This window comes from Prenolepis imparis, unplaced genomic scaffold (genome assembly GCF_030444845.1).
Source record: "Prenolepis imparis isolate NDT839.2.m4 unplaced genomic scaffold, iyPreImpa1.0 SCAF_20, whole genome shotgun sequence".
NCBI lineage: Eukaryota > Metazoa > Arthropoda > Insecta > Hymenoptera > Formicidae > Prenolepis > Prenolepis imparis.
In genome coordinates this window covers 584,097-602,205 of record NW_028141178.1, presented here as the reverse complement: position 1 = coordinate 602,205, position 18,109 = coordinate 584,097, and the positions used below count along the sequence as shown (strand labels likewise).

The 18,109-nt window shown below is 42.3% G+C and overlaps 1 protein-coding gene across 1 annotated transcript; it reads right to left on the bottom strand.

The window, feature by feature from the left end:
• Window positions 1-441: 441 nt before the first annotated feature.
• On the bottom strand, window positions 442-16,966 carry LOC145946757 (uncharacterized). The gene is made up of 2 exons (XM_083056509.1): window positions 15,799-16,966; window positions 442-726 (listed from the first exon to the last, which is right to left on the bottom strand). Exons 1-2 carry the CDS (start codon window positions 16,843-16,845, stop codon window positions 442-444), a joined length of 1,332 nt encoding a protein of 443 aa, XP_082912635.1. The 5' UTR covers window positions 16,846-16,966.
• Window positions 16,967-18,109: the final 1,143 nt, after the last annotated feature.

Below are 18,109 nucleotides of genomic sequence, written 5' to 3'. Positions count from 1 at the left end.
ATACCATCTACAAATATTGCACTCAGAAAACTCCCCCTCTTTTGTCGAAACATCCCCCTCCACCCGCGTGACGTCAGCCCCCGCGCCTACGAGATACCCCCACCCCGCGTGACGTCATACCCCTCGTCTCGGAGAACCCCCCGCGCCCCGCACCCCCCTCAGAAGACCTGGGTTAGAACTCTCATAGTATATCTACTAACGAATAATAATTTTGTGTAAGATTTCCTTCCCTAAAAAGCAATTCTAATTTTGACTTTAATTCAGCAAAAGTGAGGTTATCGAAATTCTCAATATTTTCTAAAACGGTTCGCGCTTTTCCTCTTAGATTCGCGGCCAAAGCAACAGTTTTTGTGGATTCGTCCCAATTATTCGCGCGCGCAATCAAAAGAAATTGCGAGAGGAACTCTCGCAGCGGAACTTTCCCGTCAAACGTGTCGGGTTTCAATTTAAAACCCATTCTCGCGCGAAGATCACTATTAATATCTCCACAAGCTCTACTATCGAGTTAAAAGAAGCGATGTTATTGGAAGGATTTAGCTCATTTTCCTCCCGCGAAGCGATTCTCTGTTCCAACCGGCGAAGTTCCTCGTCGCGCTGTCGCAGCAAAGCCTCGAATTGTGTGCGCTCCTGCTCTCGTTGTTCTCGCAGTTCTCTGATTTCCTGTAGCGCAGTTTGTAGAATATGTTCCTGCGAAGCCTCCGAATTCGATGGTGTTCGAAGCGGAGCCTGTGAGCGGGTTACTCTCGGCGAATGTTGCGTTGTCATTTTTTTATCAATCCTTTGTAGCTCGTTGTATCGGCTCGTCGCTCGTTCGATCCCGGACGAGCCCCCAAAATGTTACGTCCTCGGGACGGCTTTTGCGATATTTCGCAAAAAGGGGTTCACTCGCACTCACTCACTCACGCGCCCGAAATAAATAGACTCGCGTAATAAAACAAGGAATTTTAATATCACGACCCAATACAAAAGGACGATGAAATTATAATAACGAATGCATGTAATATGCGGAAAATGTACTAAGGTCTCGGAAGCGTCCGCACGATGCGACGGCTAGACCAAATCTCCATATGGCGCCGGAAAACATCCGCACGCCGGTTGTTAATAAACAACCCTCTAGCGATGATGCTCGGGGGATGAAATGAAGGCGCTCAGGGGGTGAAAACCAGGGACGTAACAATATATATAATATAAAAATGTAATATATAAGTTATATATGGGAAAAAAACTAATTATTTGTTTTTACAGATGCTTGCATTATTTCGGTTCGGAAGACAAGTTGCAGTCACATATAGTAGACTGCGGAGAGATGAATGACTGCGCTATCCGGTTACCGAGCGATAAGGACAAGTGGCTCAGCTGCACCAACTACACTAGGAAAGAACGGCTTCCTTTTGTCGTATACGCTGACCTCGAATGCGTACTGACAAAGACGGAAGAAGAAAAAAACTTTCAACATCACCAAGTATTTAGTATAGCATATTATGTACATTGCTCATATGACGATTCATTATCCGAGTATTATTCTCGTCGTAGTGTAGATTGCGTTTCGTGGTTTTCCAAACAACTACAAAATTTAGCGATACGCGTAAAGAATATTTTGGCAACTAACGTCCTCATGGTAAATTTAACATCAGACGAGTGGGAAAAATTTCATAGCGCGACAGTAGGTATACTATGCCAATTCTAACCCATGGGGCTCCGAGGGGAATGCGGGGCGCGGGGGGTTCTCCGAGGCGAGGGGTATGACGTCACGCGGGGCGGGGGAACTCGTAGGCGCGGGGGCTGACGTCACGCGGGTGGAGGGGATGTTTCGACAAAGGAGGGAGGAGAGTTTTCTGAGTGCAATATTTGTAGATGGATATCTTTACGACTTTTTTTTTTTTTTTATGAGAGATCCTAGACATTTTCCCAAAAAGGTATAGAACAAGCGCCGACGATCGACAATTTTGTATCATCATTAGAATAATTTTATTACGGAAGCGCCGATGTCCGGCTGCTCGAACTTGTCAACGGAGCGTTCTAGAATCCATAAAACTATGTTTTTCATTTTATGGACATTTTATCATTAGGAAAGAAATGAAGATTTTAGGGCCAACGCTGCGACGAACATGTTGAAACGTGATTAGGTGCAAAAGCGTTGACGTTCGGCAGCTTTGTACCCTCGCGGAAAATCCTCCATAAACGAGAGCGAAACATTTTTTCTTAATATTTTTAAGGAAGAATGCAATGTATCGGCGCCAACGTTCGGCTGCTTTGTATCCTCGCAGAAAATCGGTCGTAAACAGATAGCGCTCGATTTTATTACTATGATATTCCTTTGCGATAATTTTGAGAGGGATGGGGGTTGAAACTTATGGAGAGCGGGTCTGTATCCACGATGTTCATCACAAAGTATTCAGTATTCATATAGTAAAGAGCTAAGTGTCCTGTGCGAAGTGTTAGTGGCATAATAGTGAGAAAAAAAAAATGGAAAATGATAATAATTTCGAAGCGATATTAGACGAGTCGTCTGACGAAGATCACGCGCTGTCGGATGACAGTAATTATATTAGTAATTGCAGTGAGGACCTTACGGATATTGACGACAAGGTAGTGGACAATTCACAAATCCTTGCGCTAAACGGACGTACAAAAGTTTGTACAATATACTTTTATTATTCGACGGGTACTGATCAAGCTCTATGTACTACATGTATGATCTCTATTCAAGACTTCGGGCACATGTATGCTGTTCGGAAGCATGTGATTCAATTACACGATGCAGTGGAGAGTCGATCGTGCTGCAATTGTAGAAATCCATTGTATATAATAATTCCATGCAATATGTGCCCTATTTGCACACAATAAACTTTGGGAGATTGTGCTGGGACACTTAAAGTGAGAATTCTGAAAGTGAAGATGGCGTCTCAGGAAAGATTGAAGAACATTCCAGTGACTTCGATGGTGCATTATTTAAGAAATCGCGAACTTGATGTGCAAAAACCTCAAGCAAGAGATGTGTTGTAAGTATTTCTTTTTAATTTAAAAATTGTTAAAATAATTAATAAAAATTTTTTTTTTTTCTGTCACAGAAGGGACCCCTCGCAGTAGTCCCACGGCCGTCGTCTTGCCACCCCCACCATCGTCGGCACAGCCGCCCGACCGCCTCACCACCGTTGCCGCCACCACTGCCCAGCCGCTGCTCCTCCGCTTGCCGCCGACGCATTAAAAATTTTTATATATTATCATATTTATATTCTTATCTTTATATTCTTATCTTTATATTCTTATCTTTATATTCTTAGTGTTTATATTCTTATCTTTATATTCATATTATATTATTATATTCTTATATATTCTTATATTTTAAATTTTAAATTCACATTCATACGCACACACACACACACACACACACAAAATTATAAATATTACGCATACTCATTTTAAGAATAAAAATTATTTTAAATATTAAAAAATATATAGTTTATTTTAGAATAATTCCTCTTTCCATCTATATTAAGAATATTATTATAAAAGAATTATTATATATTAATATTATTATAAAATAATTATATATTAAAATATTATTAAAAATTCTCTCTCGCGTGCGCCTCACGCTATCTCTCTCCTCGCTGCGCCTCATGTCATCTCTCTCTCTCCTCGCTACGCCTCGCGTCATCTCTCTCTCATGGTCCCTAGCCTCTCGGTCCCTAGCCTCGCGATCCCTAACCTCTCGGTCCCTAGCCTCTCAGTCCCTAGCCTCTCGGTCTCTAGCCTGGCGTTCCCCCTTCCCCGCAAGGACCATGCAACGAGCTACGTATGAGAGCTGGGACTGCTTACGGGTGGGAGAAAGATGGAGAATGGAAATGCATGCAAAGAAATTACATCATAATTTAGACTTAAAAACTCTTTATTCTTCTTTTAAATATTTTTTTTTTTTCTTACATATTATGGACTAAAAACTAAAGCTGTCAGCTCGCAATCGATGAGCTGATGCTTGTTGAAGGCGTCGCTAGCGCGTATTACATTTGATACTTCTTTAGGATTCGTTACATTGGACGCGATATTTGAAAATTGCGTAAACTTGATATCGACTGTATTGGTAATTTTAACCAATCGGTCAAAAGTTACATCAATGCATGGATCGAGATCGAACATACGGTGTAACGTCGATTCGATCATCATCATGCATACATTTGAAGATTCAAGACTTATTAACTTGGCGTCGTTAATCGTACGAACTCGCACTGTTAACGGTCCAACGCTTATAAAACTGTAGGCATCTTTAAAATCGTTTCGAAGCAGATTCTGAATATTGTGACGTTGCTCGTAGAGTCCTTTCCACGCTTCGAGAGATAGTATCAGTTCCTTTCCTCGATGATCTCCTATGGCGATTTCCACGTAACTCGGTGGATCCACTTTGATACCAATTTCGAGGAATTTAAATTCCGTAGCCGTCAATGCGTATCGTCTGCCTAGTATACGAACCGCACGACGCTCCAACGAAATGCTGTAAAAATGAAATTAGTTTGAAAAATAATACAATTTGTAAAAATATAAAGACATAAAAATAGAAAAATAGAAAAAGTTAAACTTACTCGTCACATTTATTCTCAAACGATGGAGTGTCATCACGACTCGGGACGTAATTATTCACACGTCTGCCGGAGCCACTGCTTCTTTTAGCGTAGTACATATTTCCAGATTTTAAAAGTGAACCACCAGTATGAACGGTTAACGCTACACTGATCGTATAAAATTAAGAATATACGTGACGCTTATTTTAAAAAGTAGTGGGGTAAATATGGTGGGAGATTCTAGAATACTATTAGCGCTATGAAATTTAGGAGAAGGGGAAACGGCGCTCGGATAAAAAGAATTCTTAGAAACGATTCGTGAGGAAAGGATTGGGGAAGGGGAATAAGAGATAAAACACATTAATGTTTAAATATTTTATTTTTCCAAATCTTGCAATTCTTTCTGGCGTTGCGACCACCAGTTAAATATTTTGAATACATTTTGTAATGCGCAATTCTTAACATGTTTTCCACATCGCATAGTGTTTTTAACATCTAGATTATTTAGAGACTCGATATCATCGTAATCAGCATCCAAGGTCTCAATAATGAAACCGTTTCCCGCATCATCCAATATATCGGCTAACCATTCTCGCTTCTCAAGTCCTTTTACATATACGAGAATGGATTCTTCTTCTTCTTCATGTGGTCCACCAACGATAGCTGTTGTAATCAAACGCTGAGCCATGCTGTATGGAACGTTTCCATCTTCCCATTGCAATCCATGATGATTTCGAGTCAACCATGAGGCTTGGTGTCTCTCCGATTTTATGAGTACACTCCATGGTACAGGACATGCGAAAAAATAATGTGACAAAATAAATCCTCTTCTCAGGATTGCCGCTTCCTTTACAATGAATTGTTTATTGAGGATAAACCCCTGTAGATCCATAAACGTTGGTACGGACATGACGAGATCTCTCTCTCTTCGATGTATCAGTTAAAAAAGAAGAATGACAACCATCTCATAACACTTTGATTTATATTCTGCTATGCTTCCCCCTCTCTCTAAATTGTTGATGCGTTTAAGTGATTTTGCGCACAACATTGGTCAACGGGTTGTACTGGATCACGCGATCGTGTATGATGAGACAGTACGCAGTGGTATTCATCGGCACATTCTCCTTACACTCGAATTCCAATCTCACATCCACGGTTGCGCTCTTGACCGATTCGTTTTGTCGAGAACAATCGATGATCATGAACGGACCGTTACGTAGAAACATTGAGACGGTGAGACTCGGCTCGAGATACTCGTATCCATAATAGTTCTTGCAGAAACGCGCATACGTATCGTACAGAATCGACCATCTGTTTTTATCGAAATCCAGATTCATATCGTCGTACGGATAACATTCCGAGTTCAGATAGAGTTTCACATTGGTCATCTTGCAATCGTCGAATCGACTCATATCTTCAGACATGATATTTTTCCGACCTGTCTGCAGAGCGAAGATAACATATCGTGGCTTCTCCAGCTGAGTCGCTGTCTTAATGGCCCATGAATGCTTGGTTGTACGCTGCAATAGCGGATACTCATACAGATCCCACGAGCGAAAACCCATGCTGAGGTAATGTCCGCTTTCCAGAGCGCGCAGCATCGACAGCTTCTTAATCTCGCTCAATAACACATGTGGCATTCGCCATTGTATCTTGAATATGTTGATCACAGGCTCCAGCGTCGAATCTCCAACCAGACAATTGTTGTCGTTGCGCGATCGTATTAAGATTAACTCATGACGAGCGTTCATCACCACTCGTCTGTAATCCTCGCAAAATCCCAATAACATGTAGAGCGGTACGCAAAAATTGAAGTTTCCATTTGCAGTAGTCGGATCAGTCCAGCCGGCGTTTCTCATAATCACGCTTCTATCAGATGATATCGTTACATAGTTTTTAAGCAAACTTGTTATTCCCACGTTTCTGTTGCGATCAATCTCCACGCCATCGAGTTCGTATCGAATCTCATCGAACATGAATGCGACACAATTATTTCCCAGTATCACAGCAGATCCTTCGGCTGGTTTATTTATCTTTAGTTCTCCCTCGATGTATAGGAAGCTTTCATACGGCAACGTATACAGATCCTGTTGTTGTATGGGTATTCTTATCTCATCACTGTGTCCGAATGTTGTGTTAGCGAACGGGTTGTACGTGTGAGTCTCGATCTTGACGATGCGATCGTCGAAGATTGGCTCGTCTCCAATGTTGAGGATGTCGGTCATTGTTCAGATGTTTCGCACCGCGAATCCCAAAGATTGTAAAAACGCAACGTTTGATGCGTTCAGTTTCTTTTTCTTAGTGCAACCGGATGATTGGATATTAGTGAATGTCGACGTTGTTGTTCTTGTCGCTGGCTCCGTAAAGATTGTGTTATTTCTCGTGTCTTTCGATCCGTTCAACACGAGCATCTCATACACCACACACGTACGTTATCGCTGTCGTCGTCGTACGTGCAATCTAATGGTGATCTCTTCTCCTCGAAAATCGAGCAATCGTCTGTCCTGGTCGACAACGCGTAACGTTAAATCCGTAATGCTCCGCACGATGATCGGCAGGTAAATGATGTGAGCCGGTGTTTCCGATATCTTATATCCAGGTGGTACCCTCGGTGAAAATTCATGTATCGTATGAACGAGTTTGCCGTTGCTGTACGCGCCCGCGGTTACATTACATTCTACGCGGATAATATTCACGTTGATAATATTAATCGGCATGTCCGACTTGTACCATTTTCGCGGCTGCAGTATACGGTTCGAGAATCCTAGCAGCGATCCAATGTTGTTAGGCTTGCTAAAATTCATTCTGTAGGCGCATTTGATCTCGCTCCTCATCGTATTATAATTAGCGCGGAGCACTATCGGATATTCTCCATCTTCAAAGTCACCGTCCTCATTCGTCCGAATATGCATGGTGTCAGCGTGTTTTTTATCATCGTCACGAACAGCGTGTCGCGGACGTTTTCGTGAAATTGCATGTTTCAAAAACTCATGTATCGCTTGCAGCTCGTACGATCCCTCGGGAATCGTAATTTCCGCGTCATCTTTGCCAAAGTAAAATTTATTATTCGAGGAATTCACGTTCGATATCGTATGATAAGTCTCAAAATCCGCTAGACCTAGCTCGTATTCATCGTCGCTCAAATCTACGGTGGGAAAGTAGTTTACCGCGAGAACACTACTCTTCCCAGTCAGTGTGAATGTCATAGACATGTTGACAAAACTGTTAAACGAATACTGAGTTAAATAGCGTAATGTCAGTCTTTAAATTCATGTGCATCGACCGCTCGGAGAAACTGTAAACACAATTGTCCACAGATGCTTTGATTGTAAGTTTGAACAGGTGTGTAATTGTATTGTATCTTTGTCACATTTAAATATCGCACCAATTCATTCGGCGGTCGAAGATTGCCGAAACTGTCAAAATATATAGCGCGATCCCCCCTCTTTGTATACGCTACCCAATGAGTACCCGATCCTTTAGCGTTATCCAAATTTACGATGCCGCTCTCGTTTCGATATATACCACCGATTGGTAATGAATCACGCATGAAAACACCTCTAAAATACGGAATGTGCATACGTTTTGCCAGTTGTAGCAATTGTATGTTGGTAGTTACGCCCTGAGGCATTTTTAGCGTCTCTTTGACGTTTTTTTTTTTTTTTTTTCCCCCTTTTTTCTCGTTGAAACTCCTCGTCCGTGTTTGTATGGAGCGAGATACAATCCGTGACCTTCCATGGCGCGATTGTGACGTAGCATCTCTTGCAACTGACGTTGTGCAGCTTTTCCGTCGTTCACCATCTTCGCTACACCAGCCGCTCCACCGACCAGAGATCCGAGCGCACCCAACATTGGTAGAATCGGTAATACACCCCCACGTTTCGCTACCGGAAGTATTCGTTTCTTCGCCATCTTTTTCTTCGTCTTCATCTTTGTCGTCTTCAGGCCCATACCGAACTTCGTCTTGGCTTTCATCGCTGCCCAGACAGCTGTGGCGGCGGCTCTCTCACCGAGAGTCGAATCTCTCGCAACGATGCGAGTTTGCGCTTCTTTGGCGAGTATCCTATCTGCCGCGTGTCTCTCGATGAGATCGTTGCTTCGAGAGTACGCTATATCGTGTTCACGGCACGCCGCGTCCAATGGGTTGATACCTCGATCGCCTCTGGCTAATCGCTTTTGTAGTCGCGTGCCCGGACCGCAAAACTGATAGCCGGGGATATGGAATTCGATCGGAAGTGCGTTTATCGCCTGATTTAATAGGCCTCTACCTATTTTCGTTGACATTCGCTGCAATCTTTTATCATCGGTGCTGGACCGTCAATGTGCGTTCGCTGCCACGGTCGATTGTAATGTTCGAAACAGCGGCGATAAGTTTGAACCTCCAAATCCGCCTTTATATGTTCCGGAAGCTTGTCCCACACGCAGTGAACGTAATTGCCGCACATTCGCAATAAAACTGTTTTCGACACAAATTGTAGCTGTTCGGCGCTCAAATTACAAATATCGTAAGGGCTTGATAGCAAGACAAACATTTTTTCGTTACTGAGCAATTCGCAGTTCCGCGCAGCTATAAATAGGCAGACGTTCGATCCAGTCAGGAGTGTGAACATGAATTTCGTGCGACAACCTTTCGCGATACGCGTGACGAATTACGACGCCAGATTACGATCGATGGGGGACAACGCGGAGATGCGTAGACACGGTACGATACTGCCGACTACTATACGCGCGATCGTTTGCGGCCCCTCGAATTGCGGTAAAACTAACGTGTTGATTAGTTTGATAGAAAGCCCGCACGGCGTCCGCTTTGAAAACGTGTACGTGTACTCAAAGTCGCTGCAACAGCTAAAATATCGGTATCTGGAGAATTTGTTGACGTCGATCGATGAAATCGGCTATTTTACATTCTCCAATAACAGTGACGTCATTCCACCGAGCGAAGCATGTCCAAACTCGATTTTCGTTTTCGATGACGTGGCGTGTGACAAACAAAATACGATAAGAGAGTACTTTTCAATGGGACGCCACTCGAACGTCGACTGCTTCTATCTCTGTCAGACATACGCAAGAATACCGAAACATCTTATACGCGACAACGCAAACCTGCTAATCATGTTTAAACAGGACGGTACCAACTTGAAACATGTGTACAACGATCACGTGAATACCGACATGTCATATGAGGATTTCAGTGAATTATGTCGTACTTGTTGGCAGCAAAAGTATGGATTTCTAGTGATAGATAAGGATAGCTCGCTTACGAACGGCCGATACAGAAACGGATTTAACGTGTTCGCGATACCGCAAAACAATTAGTCGTTGCCGATGTTCTGTCGAGAGAGGTGAAACACGAGCGTTCGACACTCTACCGACATGGCTGAGAACGATAATATTCGCGAACGTGAAAAGATAGCGAAGGAGATTGCGAAAACGAGTGAAGCAATCCGCAAGAAACATCGCGCTTTGAAGACCGGTAAGATCGATGACGATATCGCGGTCAAGACCCATTTTAGACCTATTATTGAGCCGCTACAAAAGATTGTCGACAACTCGATCGCGATGAAAAACGAGCCGGAAAGTACCGCAAAGATTAAAATCTTACCCATCAAGCGGTACAAGGAGGAGGAGGAGGAGGAGGAGGAGGAAGAGGAGAAGGATGATGCGACACCGAAAAAGAGGAAACGGTCAAACCCGAATCGCTCATCGACACCGCGTACATCGAATGCTTTATTGGATGAACTGATGATAAGCTCTACACCGTTCGCGACAACGAGAATCGTACAACCTATGATACCCGAAACACTAGCAAACGAAAATGTTTTCGAAACCTCGGGCAGCACGCTCGAAACATCGTTTGTTCGAAACACATTACAAACGCTGGAAGGTCAAGAAATGTTGCGACAGCACTTGGGACCACTGGGACAAGAGTACATGAGCACTCTCCTCGGTGGCGACAAAGAAAGGAAAATCGATCACGTGTACGGTGTCTATTTCGACAAGAATGAAATGCGTCTCGGTAACAAACGATTCGACATTGACAAACATGACTCTATAATTATAGACGAAGTGAAGTACATTGGTACACCAGGATTATACGAATTGATCTTCAAGAGAATTCCCGATGATGACATTTACACGGAGGATGATATGTATAAGTACAAGAGCATATTATTGGCGACGAACGCACATAAACGCAATTATGACACACAAGGCCAATTACGAAGCAACAGGGGATACAAGTACAAACATATAATCGCACCATTGATATCGATTGAAAAGAAAAAATCTGGAAAGGGAGTATTCATGCCTCACGCGATGGCACTAACCGACAATAAAATCGATTACATACACTGGGATGACCCCAACGAGCTAGTGGATCGGGTACGATTGCTGGACGCTTCGCGCCGAGCTGGCCACAACGCTCATGACAATGAGATCCTGTCGATCATCGAGGAACTTCGCGAAGCAGGCATTATTATAAATTGAATGGTGTCTCGACAAATCTAATCAGTCGATCAGCGTCACTTGTATCGGGAGAAAAAAAAAATGCCTATCAACAAATTTGGATTATTCGAACCAAGAAATGATGCAACCGGCACAAGCGATCATTGGGATAGATTGATGAAAAGTTACGTGCGCGGAAACGCTCTGTGTCGTGTCGCTACAGACTATGATGCAAGATCGCGCAAGATTCGTCGTGTAGCGCAACCTGAAGCTGACACTGATGCCGTCAACAAACTGTATGTGGAATCCTGCGTTAAAAGATTGATGAATCAACAGAAAGAATCAGATGAGAAGCTGACTTCGTTCGAGAAGGATGTGCGGGCAATACAGATTGTGATAAACGAACTTCAACGCGCGGCTAACGCTAACTCAGAAACGGCTATCAACTTGAATGAAAAGCAGTGAACGGGTTAGGAGCGGCTATCGAACGGTTATCGAACGGCTACGAACAATTATCGAACGGCTACGAACAATTATCGAACGGCTACGAAGGATTATCGAACTGCTATCTAACTACAATGAGTGGTAGTGGTAGTGAACGGCCTAGCAACAGCTGCGAACGAGGGTACGAACAACTCAAGCAGGGTTGCGAACGAGGCTACGAACAAGTCATTAAAGACTACATACAAGGCTACAAACAACTCAAGCAGGGCTGCGAACGGGTCAGTAACGGCTGCGAACGGGTCAGGAGAGGCTACGAACGGGTTAGAAACGACTGTGAACAAGGCTGCGAACGAATCAAGAACGATTTTCGAATGGGTCAAGAACGGAAGTAAACAACGCAAGAACGGCTCAAGAACGGCTCAAGAACGGCTCAAGAACGGATCAAGAACGGCTACGAACGGGTTAGAAACGGCTACGAACGGGTCAAGAACGGAAATGAGCGTTAAAACAAGCAGCGACAAACGGCGATCGAGAAAAACCGACGAATCGATGAAACAACATAGTTTGGAGAGACGGCAGTTGGTGAACGAAGTGCACGCGCCGGCGAGAAAAAATTTTCCCCGAAGACACGTCATAGTGCGGGGATACGATGATCTATGGCAAGCCGACATCGTCGAGATGCGTCCGTATTCTCGTTTCAACAAAGGTTATCACTACATACTCACCATCATCGATGTGTTGAGCAAGTACGCGTGGGCCATACCACTCAAGAGTAAAGGTGGAAGCGAGACGGCTGACGCTATCGCCGAGATAATTCGAGATAGCAAGAGATCCCCGAGAAATATGCAAACCGATATGGGGAAAGAATTTTATAACGCCGACGTGCAACGGCTTATACGGAAACATAACATCAATCACTATTCTACATATTCGGTATTGAAGGCATCGGTCGTCGAGCGATTCAATCGCACGCTGAAGAACGACATGTGGAAGATGTTTACGCTGAATGGAACTTACAAGTGGATCGACGCGTTGCCGCGGCTCGTATCGGATTATAACGCGCGCAAGCACCGAACAATCAGCATGCGACCCGTCGACGTCACCCCCGCGATCGCTGATAAACTTTTAAAAACAGTATATAGTAACATAAAGATTGCCGCTCCGGCGAAATTCAAAGTAGGTGACCCGGTACGCGTTAGCAAGTACAAGAAACTTTTCGAGAAGGGTTACACGCCAAATTGGACGACGGAGGTTTTTAAGATTGTTAAAGTGCAGCGTACTAATCCCGTAACCTATCTACTCGAGGACTATCGCAAAACATCTGTCGCTGGAGCGTTTTACGAGCACGAGTTGCATAGCGCGAATTATCCGGACGTATATCTCGTGGAGAAAATACTGCGCAGGAGGGGTGACGAGGTTTACGTGAAATGGCTGGGATTTGACAATTCACACAACTCTTGGATACATAAGGATAATACAATTTAATTCATACAAACTGTATTTATTAATTACTCAAAAAATTAAAAAATATATATAATATGTACAACATATAAAAATATATAAGATCTTTATTAATACATCCTTTCCGTTACTATATGAAATACATACACACATATGTTACATAACATTATATCACACATACATTATATTACATTATATTTTATAAGGGTATCTGGTAATGTCCCCATGGTAATGTGTCGGTCGAATCAGGTATGATATACCGCTTATCGTCGTACGGACTTAGAGCAATTTTCGTCTCGCGAATGGTGTATACTTCATGCAATTTCGATCTAATACATGACTGACTACGTGTCATTTCAATCTCTTCATTCAGGCACCGCGTATAATCGTCGAATGTTATCGTTCTCGCGACAACGTTACTTTTGACACCTTTAACCTTTTTTGTATCTTTCTTACCATCTACTCGCAAAGCGTACATTTTTGCTCTAAGTCCTACAAATTCAGTCATTATCGTACCGTTATTTTCATCTTTCATTAGACCTGGCACCTTTTTATTCACAAGCGGTATACCGTACGCGTTGTCAATTGGATAATCGCTCGTATCGAATCTAGCGATATCGCGTTTCATATTTTCATACACGTCTTCGCATTTAATATGATATATTAAACTATCTGTATCGGTGTACATTACCCGACATCTGTCACGATAGAGCGGTGACATGTACTCGTAGTGAAATTCATACAGACACACTTTCGATATATCGAGTATACACATACCAACATAGATTGGTTTGTTAAATTTTACTTCTAGTTTACGTAATTCTACAGCAATTAAATTTTCCGAAAAGACGCTCCTGCTATGGAAATTTGGTTTAGCAATCATCGCCTCTGCTCCGTATCGTCCGTCCCACTTTGTCAATAATTTTACATCGACACGATTACGCACATTTTCCATCGTTTTGCCAAATACCGCATTATTCATCAATTTGTATAAATTTTTTTCGAAATCATTTTTTGCTTGCGTTCTAAATTGCGTATTAAGTTCAATGTAACCGCGAAGCCATGTGGATTGAGTGAATTGTAATATGCGATGTATTTTTGTAACTTGAAGGCCGTGATGCGTACATTGCTGCAGGTTACGGTAGTGTATCACGTAACGCTTTTTATCGTATAATGTCGCGAGCAGCTTATCTTCCCGCTTACCGGGTGGTTTATCGCGTGTCGGGCAAAACGGTAGGTCAGTGTGCGCGTCGTGAAGACATTGTGGATATTCTAAATCTACTTCGAGGATATAGCCTATAGGCGAATCGAGCGTGATAGATGATATATCAAAATTAGATATGTCATCGACCCATCGAAAATCGGCGTAAGGCAACGGTTGGCACATTGCCCATCCATACAAATTATTTACATCTAAATACATTAAATATGATGATGGTTTCGACGGATCATACGATTGCATGTACTTGTTATTAGCATGGGTGTATCTATTAGAACATTGACTTAAACCACCGCGTATTCCCCGTTCGATAAACATAACCATATCGATATCGGTAAGCAATTCGAATGTTATATTTGTGTGTTTTAACATGGCATCCCATGTATACCCGGGAAGAGTATAATAATACGCAGGGTCGAGTCCATAACTCGCGATGCAAGTGTCGCGAAAGTTTTCAAAAATATCTGCTAATAACATGACATCAATTTTTAAATATAGATCACTATATTCGCCTAGCGTTCTAAGGGAGAATCGGTTCCAGACGTTCTCGGCGTGCGCGTAATCGCTCTCGGATATTGTGCTACCGGTCAAAGAACTGTAAAATGATACGCGCGGCGGTAAACATGTATCTTGCAATTTGTCGATACAATCTATATATTCGTATGGAAAGACACCCTTCCGTGTTAATAGATTGAAATTTTCTGTCGGTAAATTTTGAAATTCCGATTGTAAAATTTTTAGTTTCTCTTTATTCAAAAAAGATGCTAATTTATCAAGACTTGCAGCGAGAAATTTATATGAATCGATAAAATGTAATTTTATATGATTTTTCGAATTGTCTTGTGTCAATTTAACAGTCTTTGTAAATGAAATATATTTTTCCTTCGTTATCGGAAGTAATTCGATTTCCCCTTCGAACGCTGTAGCTATATCCTCGATAATGAAATGCGCGTCGTAACCGGATAGATTATGGAAAACTATTGGAATACAAAAAGTTTCTTTATAATTTAGATTGCAATTTGAGTGCGCGGGACCTCTGTATCGTCCAGTCAGATGGCAATGATCGCGTACGCGTGTATCGTCTTGTACGAATGGTTTTTCGCATATATGACAATGCGTTGCGCTGTGAAATTTTTTCCACTCGTCTAATGTTAAATTTACCATGGGAACATTTGTCGTTAAAACAGTCTTTATACGTAACGCTAAATTTTTAAGTTCTTCAGCGAACCATGAAACGCAATCAACGCTACGGCGAGAATTATACGCGGATAACGAGTTGTCGTACGAACAATGCATATAATAAGCGATGCTGAATACCTTGTGATGTTGATGTTGATAATTTGTCGCTTCTTCGGTCTTTGCCAAAACGCATTCCAAGTCGGCGTACACTACAAACGGAAGTCGCTCCTTTCTGTTGTAGTTGTCAAACGATAACCACTTGTCTTTATCGCTTGGTAACCGGATAGCGCAGTCGTTTATCTTTCCGCAGTCTACTGTATGTGACTGCAACTTGTTCTCCGATCCGAAATAGTGCAAGCATCTATGAATGAAAAAAAAAAAAAAAAAAAATACAATTTTATTTACAATTATATTTTAATATATAATTCGCAATAAATATATACACCGATCGCAGATATATTTCTTGTGACCATTTTTGCTCAATTGTGTATTCACAAGGCGGGATAGATTCTTGATCCACGCGAAATGTCCAACGCTGTTACTGTCTTGCACATACAGCAAGTTGACATGCTTGTCTTTCTTTTGCTCCGAAAGACGTATCGGGACGATGTTATTATTCTCAATACTATATACATTGATGGAGATATTATTTGCTAGTTCAAACTTTTTAATTTGATTTATGGTCATTGGAAATTCAATGTCTTGGAGATTCAGCACTGTCGTGTAATGAGGATATGACGATGTTCTCTCATTATATTTTGCAACTGGATGCAGAGCGGCCACCACTGACCACGCGAAACATGCATTGTCCGTTGATCGCACGTTCACCACCGCTCTCTTTGTCACAATTTGTCGCGGCAAGTTTAGATAACACCCTGCGCGCATTGAATTATACTTGTTTATATTTATAGTCAAGTTAATTATTTGTGACAACGCCCAACCACTATCGCGTTCTTGAAACTCTTCTAGCGATGCTAGCGTGGGCTCGATAACGCGGCGCTCGTACCACTCGTGTAAATCGGACGTGCGAAAGAGTTCATAGTTTTTTGTATTGACACTTTTGTTGGCACGTTTATCACCGGACACAAACTCGCCATTAAACACGGTGTTCACTTTTACATTAATGTGTTTTTGCATCACTTTCTGCACGTGTTCGATCACAATGTCTTTGGCATCTTCGAGAAATTGACGAGGTTCGATGTAATTATTGTTTATTACCGCACCGGTTAAGATGCGGCTCTCGAACGCCGTATCAATCTCTCGCCAAACTAGTCTTTCCGCGTTATTGTCGCCACTGTATTCACCACCACTGGATATAAATTGTTTCTGCAATCGAATTTTTGCACCCTCAAGTCGCGCGATTCTAGCCACCAAAGACTGTCTATTTCCAATCGAGAGTCGCGGACGCTTGTTACGGCTGTATCCTTCGAGCAAATTGATAAATTCCTCGCAGCGCAGCGCCCATGCAAAATATTCACCCAAGGTGGTGACTTGGCGGGACCGCTCCAACAGATCGCGTTCGTTCTGCTCGATGTTTTCCATTATTTCTTTTATTCACTATTATACCACTAACACTTTTAATACAAGAAAGTAGCCACTAAACTTTTTTCACCGCTACATCTATGCGCTTTCAAATCGTACTATGGTTTGACGCGCTCTCATCCTCCTTATATATTTCACCTAATTCTATCTTCTTTTCTAACATTTGGCATATCTCAAAAGATAGTTTCCCGAGATATTGGTTTTATGGATAGAGGAGTAAGGACACAAGCAGCCGAACGTTTGCGCCGATACGTTGCATTCTTCCTTAAAAAATATTAAGAAAAAATGTTTCGCTATCTGTTTACGACCGATTTTCTGCGAGGGTACAAAGCAGCCGAACGTTGGCGCCGATACGTTGCATTCTTCCTTAAAAATATTAAGAAAAAATGTTTCGCTCTCGTTTATGGAGGATTTTCCGCGAGGGTACAAAGCTGCCGAACGTCAACGCTTTTGCACCTAATCACGTTTCAACATGTTCGTCGCAGCGTTGGCTCTAAAATCTTCATTTCTTTCCTAATGATAAAATGTCCATAAAATGAAAAACATAGTTTTATGGATTCTAGAACGCTCCGTTGACAAGTTCGAGCAGCCGGACATCGGCGCTTCCGTAATAAAATTATACTAGCGAGGGTACAAAATTGTCGATCGTCGGCGCTTGTTCTATACCTTTTTGGGAAAATGTCTAGGATCCCTCATAAAAAAAAAAAGTAAAGATATCCATCTACAAATATTGCACTCAGAAAACTCTCCTCCCTCCTTTGTCGAAACATCCCCTCCACCCGCGTGACGTCAGCCCCCGCGCCTACGAGTTCCCCCGCCCCGCGTGACGTCATACCCCTCGCCACGGAGAACCCCCCGCGCCCCGCATTCCCCTCGGAGCCCCATGGGTTAGAATTGGCATAGTATACCTACTCGCGACACATTGTCATATATGTGAGAAACCATTCACGCAAGATGACGATACACGCGTACGCGATCATTGCCATCTGACCGGGCGGTACAGAGGTCCAGCACATTCAAATTGCAAATTAAATTATAAAAACTCTTTTTGTATTCCAATAGTATTTCATAATTTATCCGGTTACGACTCACATTTCATAATTAAGGAAATAGCTACAGCTTTCGAAGGGGGAATCGATTTACTTCCAATAACTAAGGAAAAATATATATCATTTACAAAAACTGTCAATAGTACCAACGATGACAAAGATTGGAAAGCTTGCATAAAATTACGATTTTATCGATTCATATAAATTTCTCAATA

What these genes read in the sequence shown, in the direction of transcription:
- LOC145946757 (XM_083056509.1), bottom strand. Translation starts at nt 16,845, where the DNA reads ATGGAAAACATCGAGCAGAACGAACGCGATCTGTTGGAGCGGTCCCGC. An exon ending in TCAAGAATCTATCCCGCCTT is followed by an intron (nt 727 to 15,798) that starts GTGAATACACAA and finishes ACCCGCTCACAG; the next exon opens with GCTCCGCTTCGAACACCATC.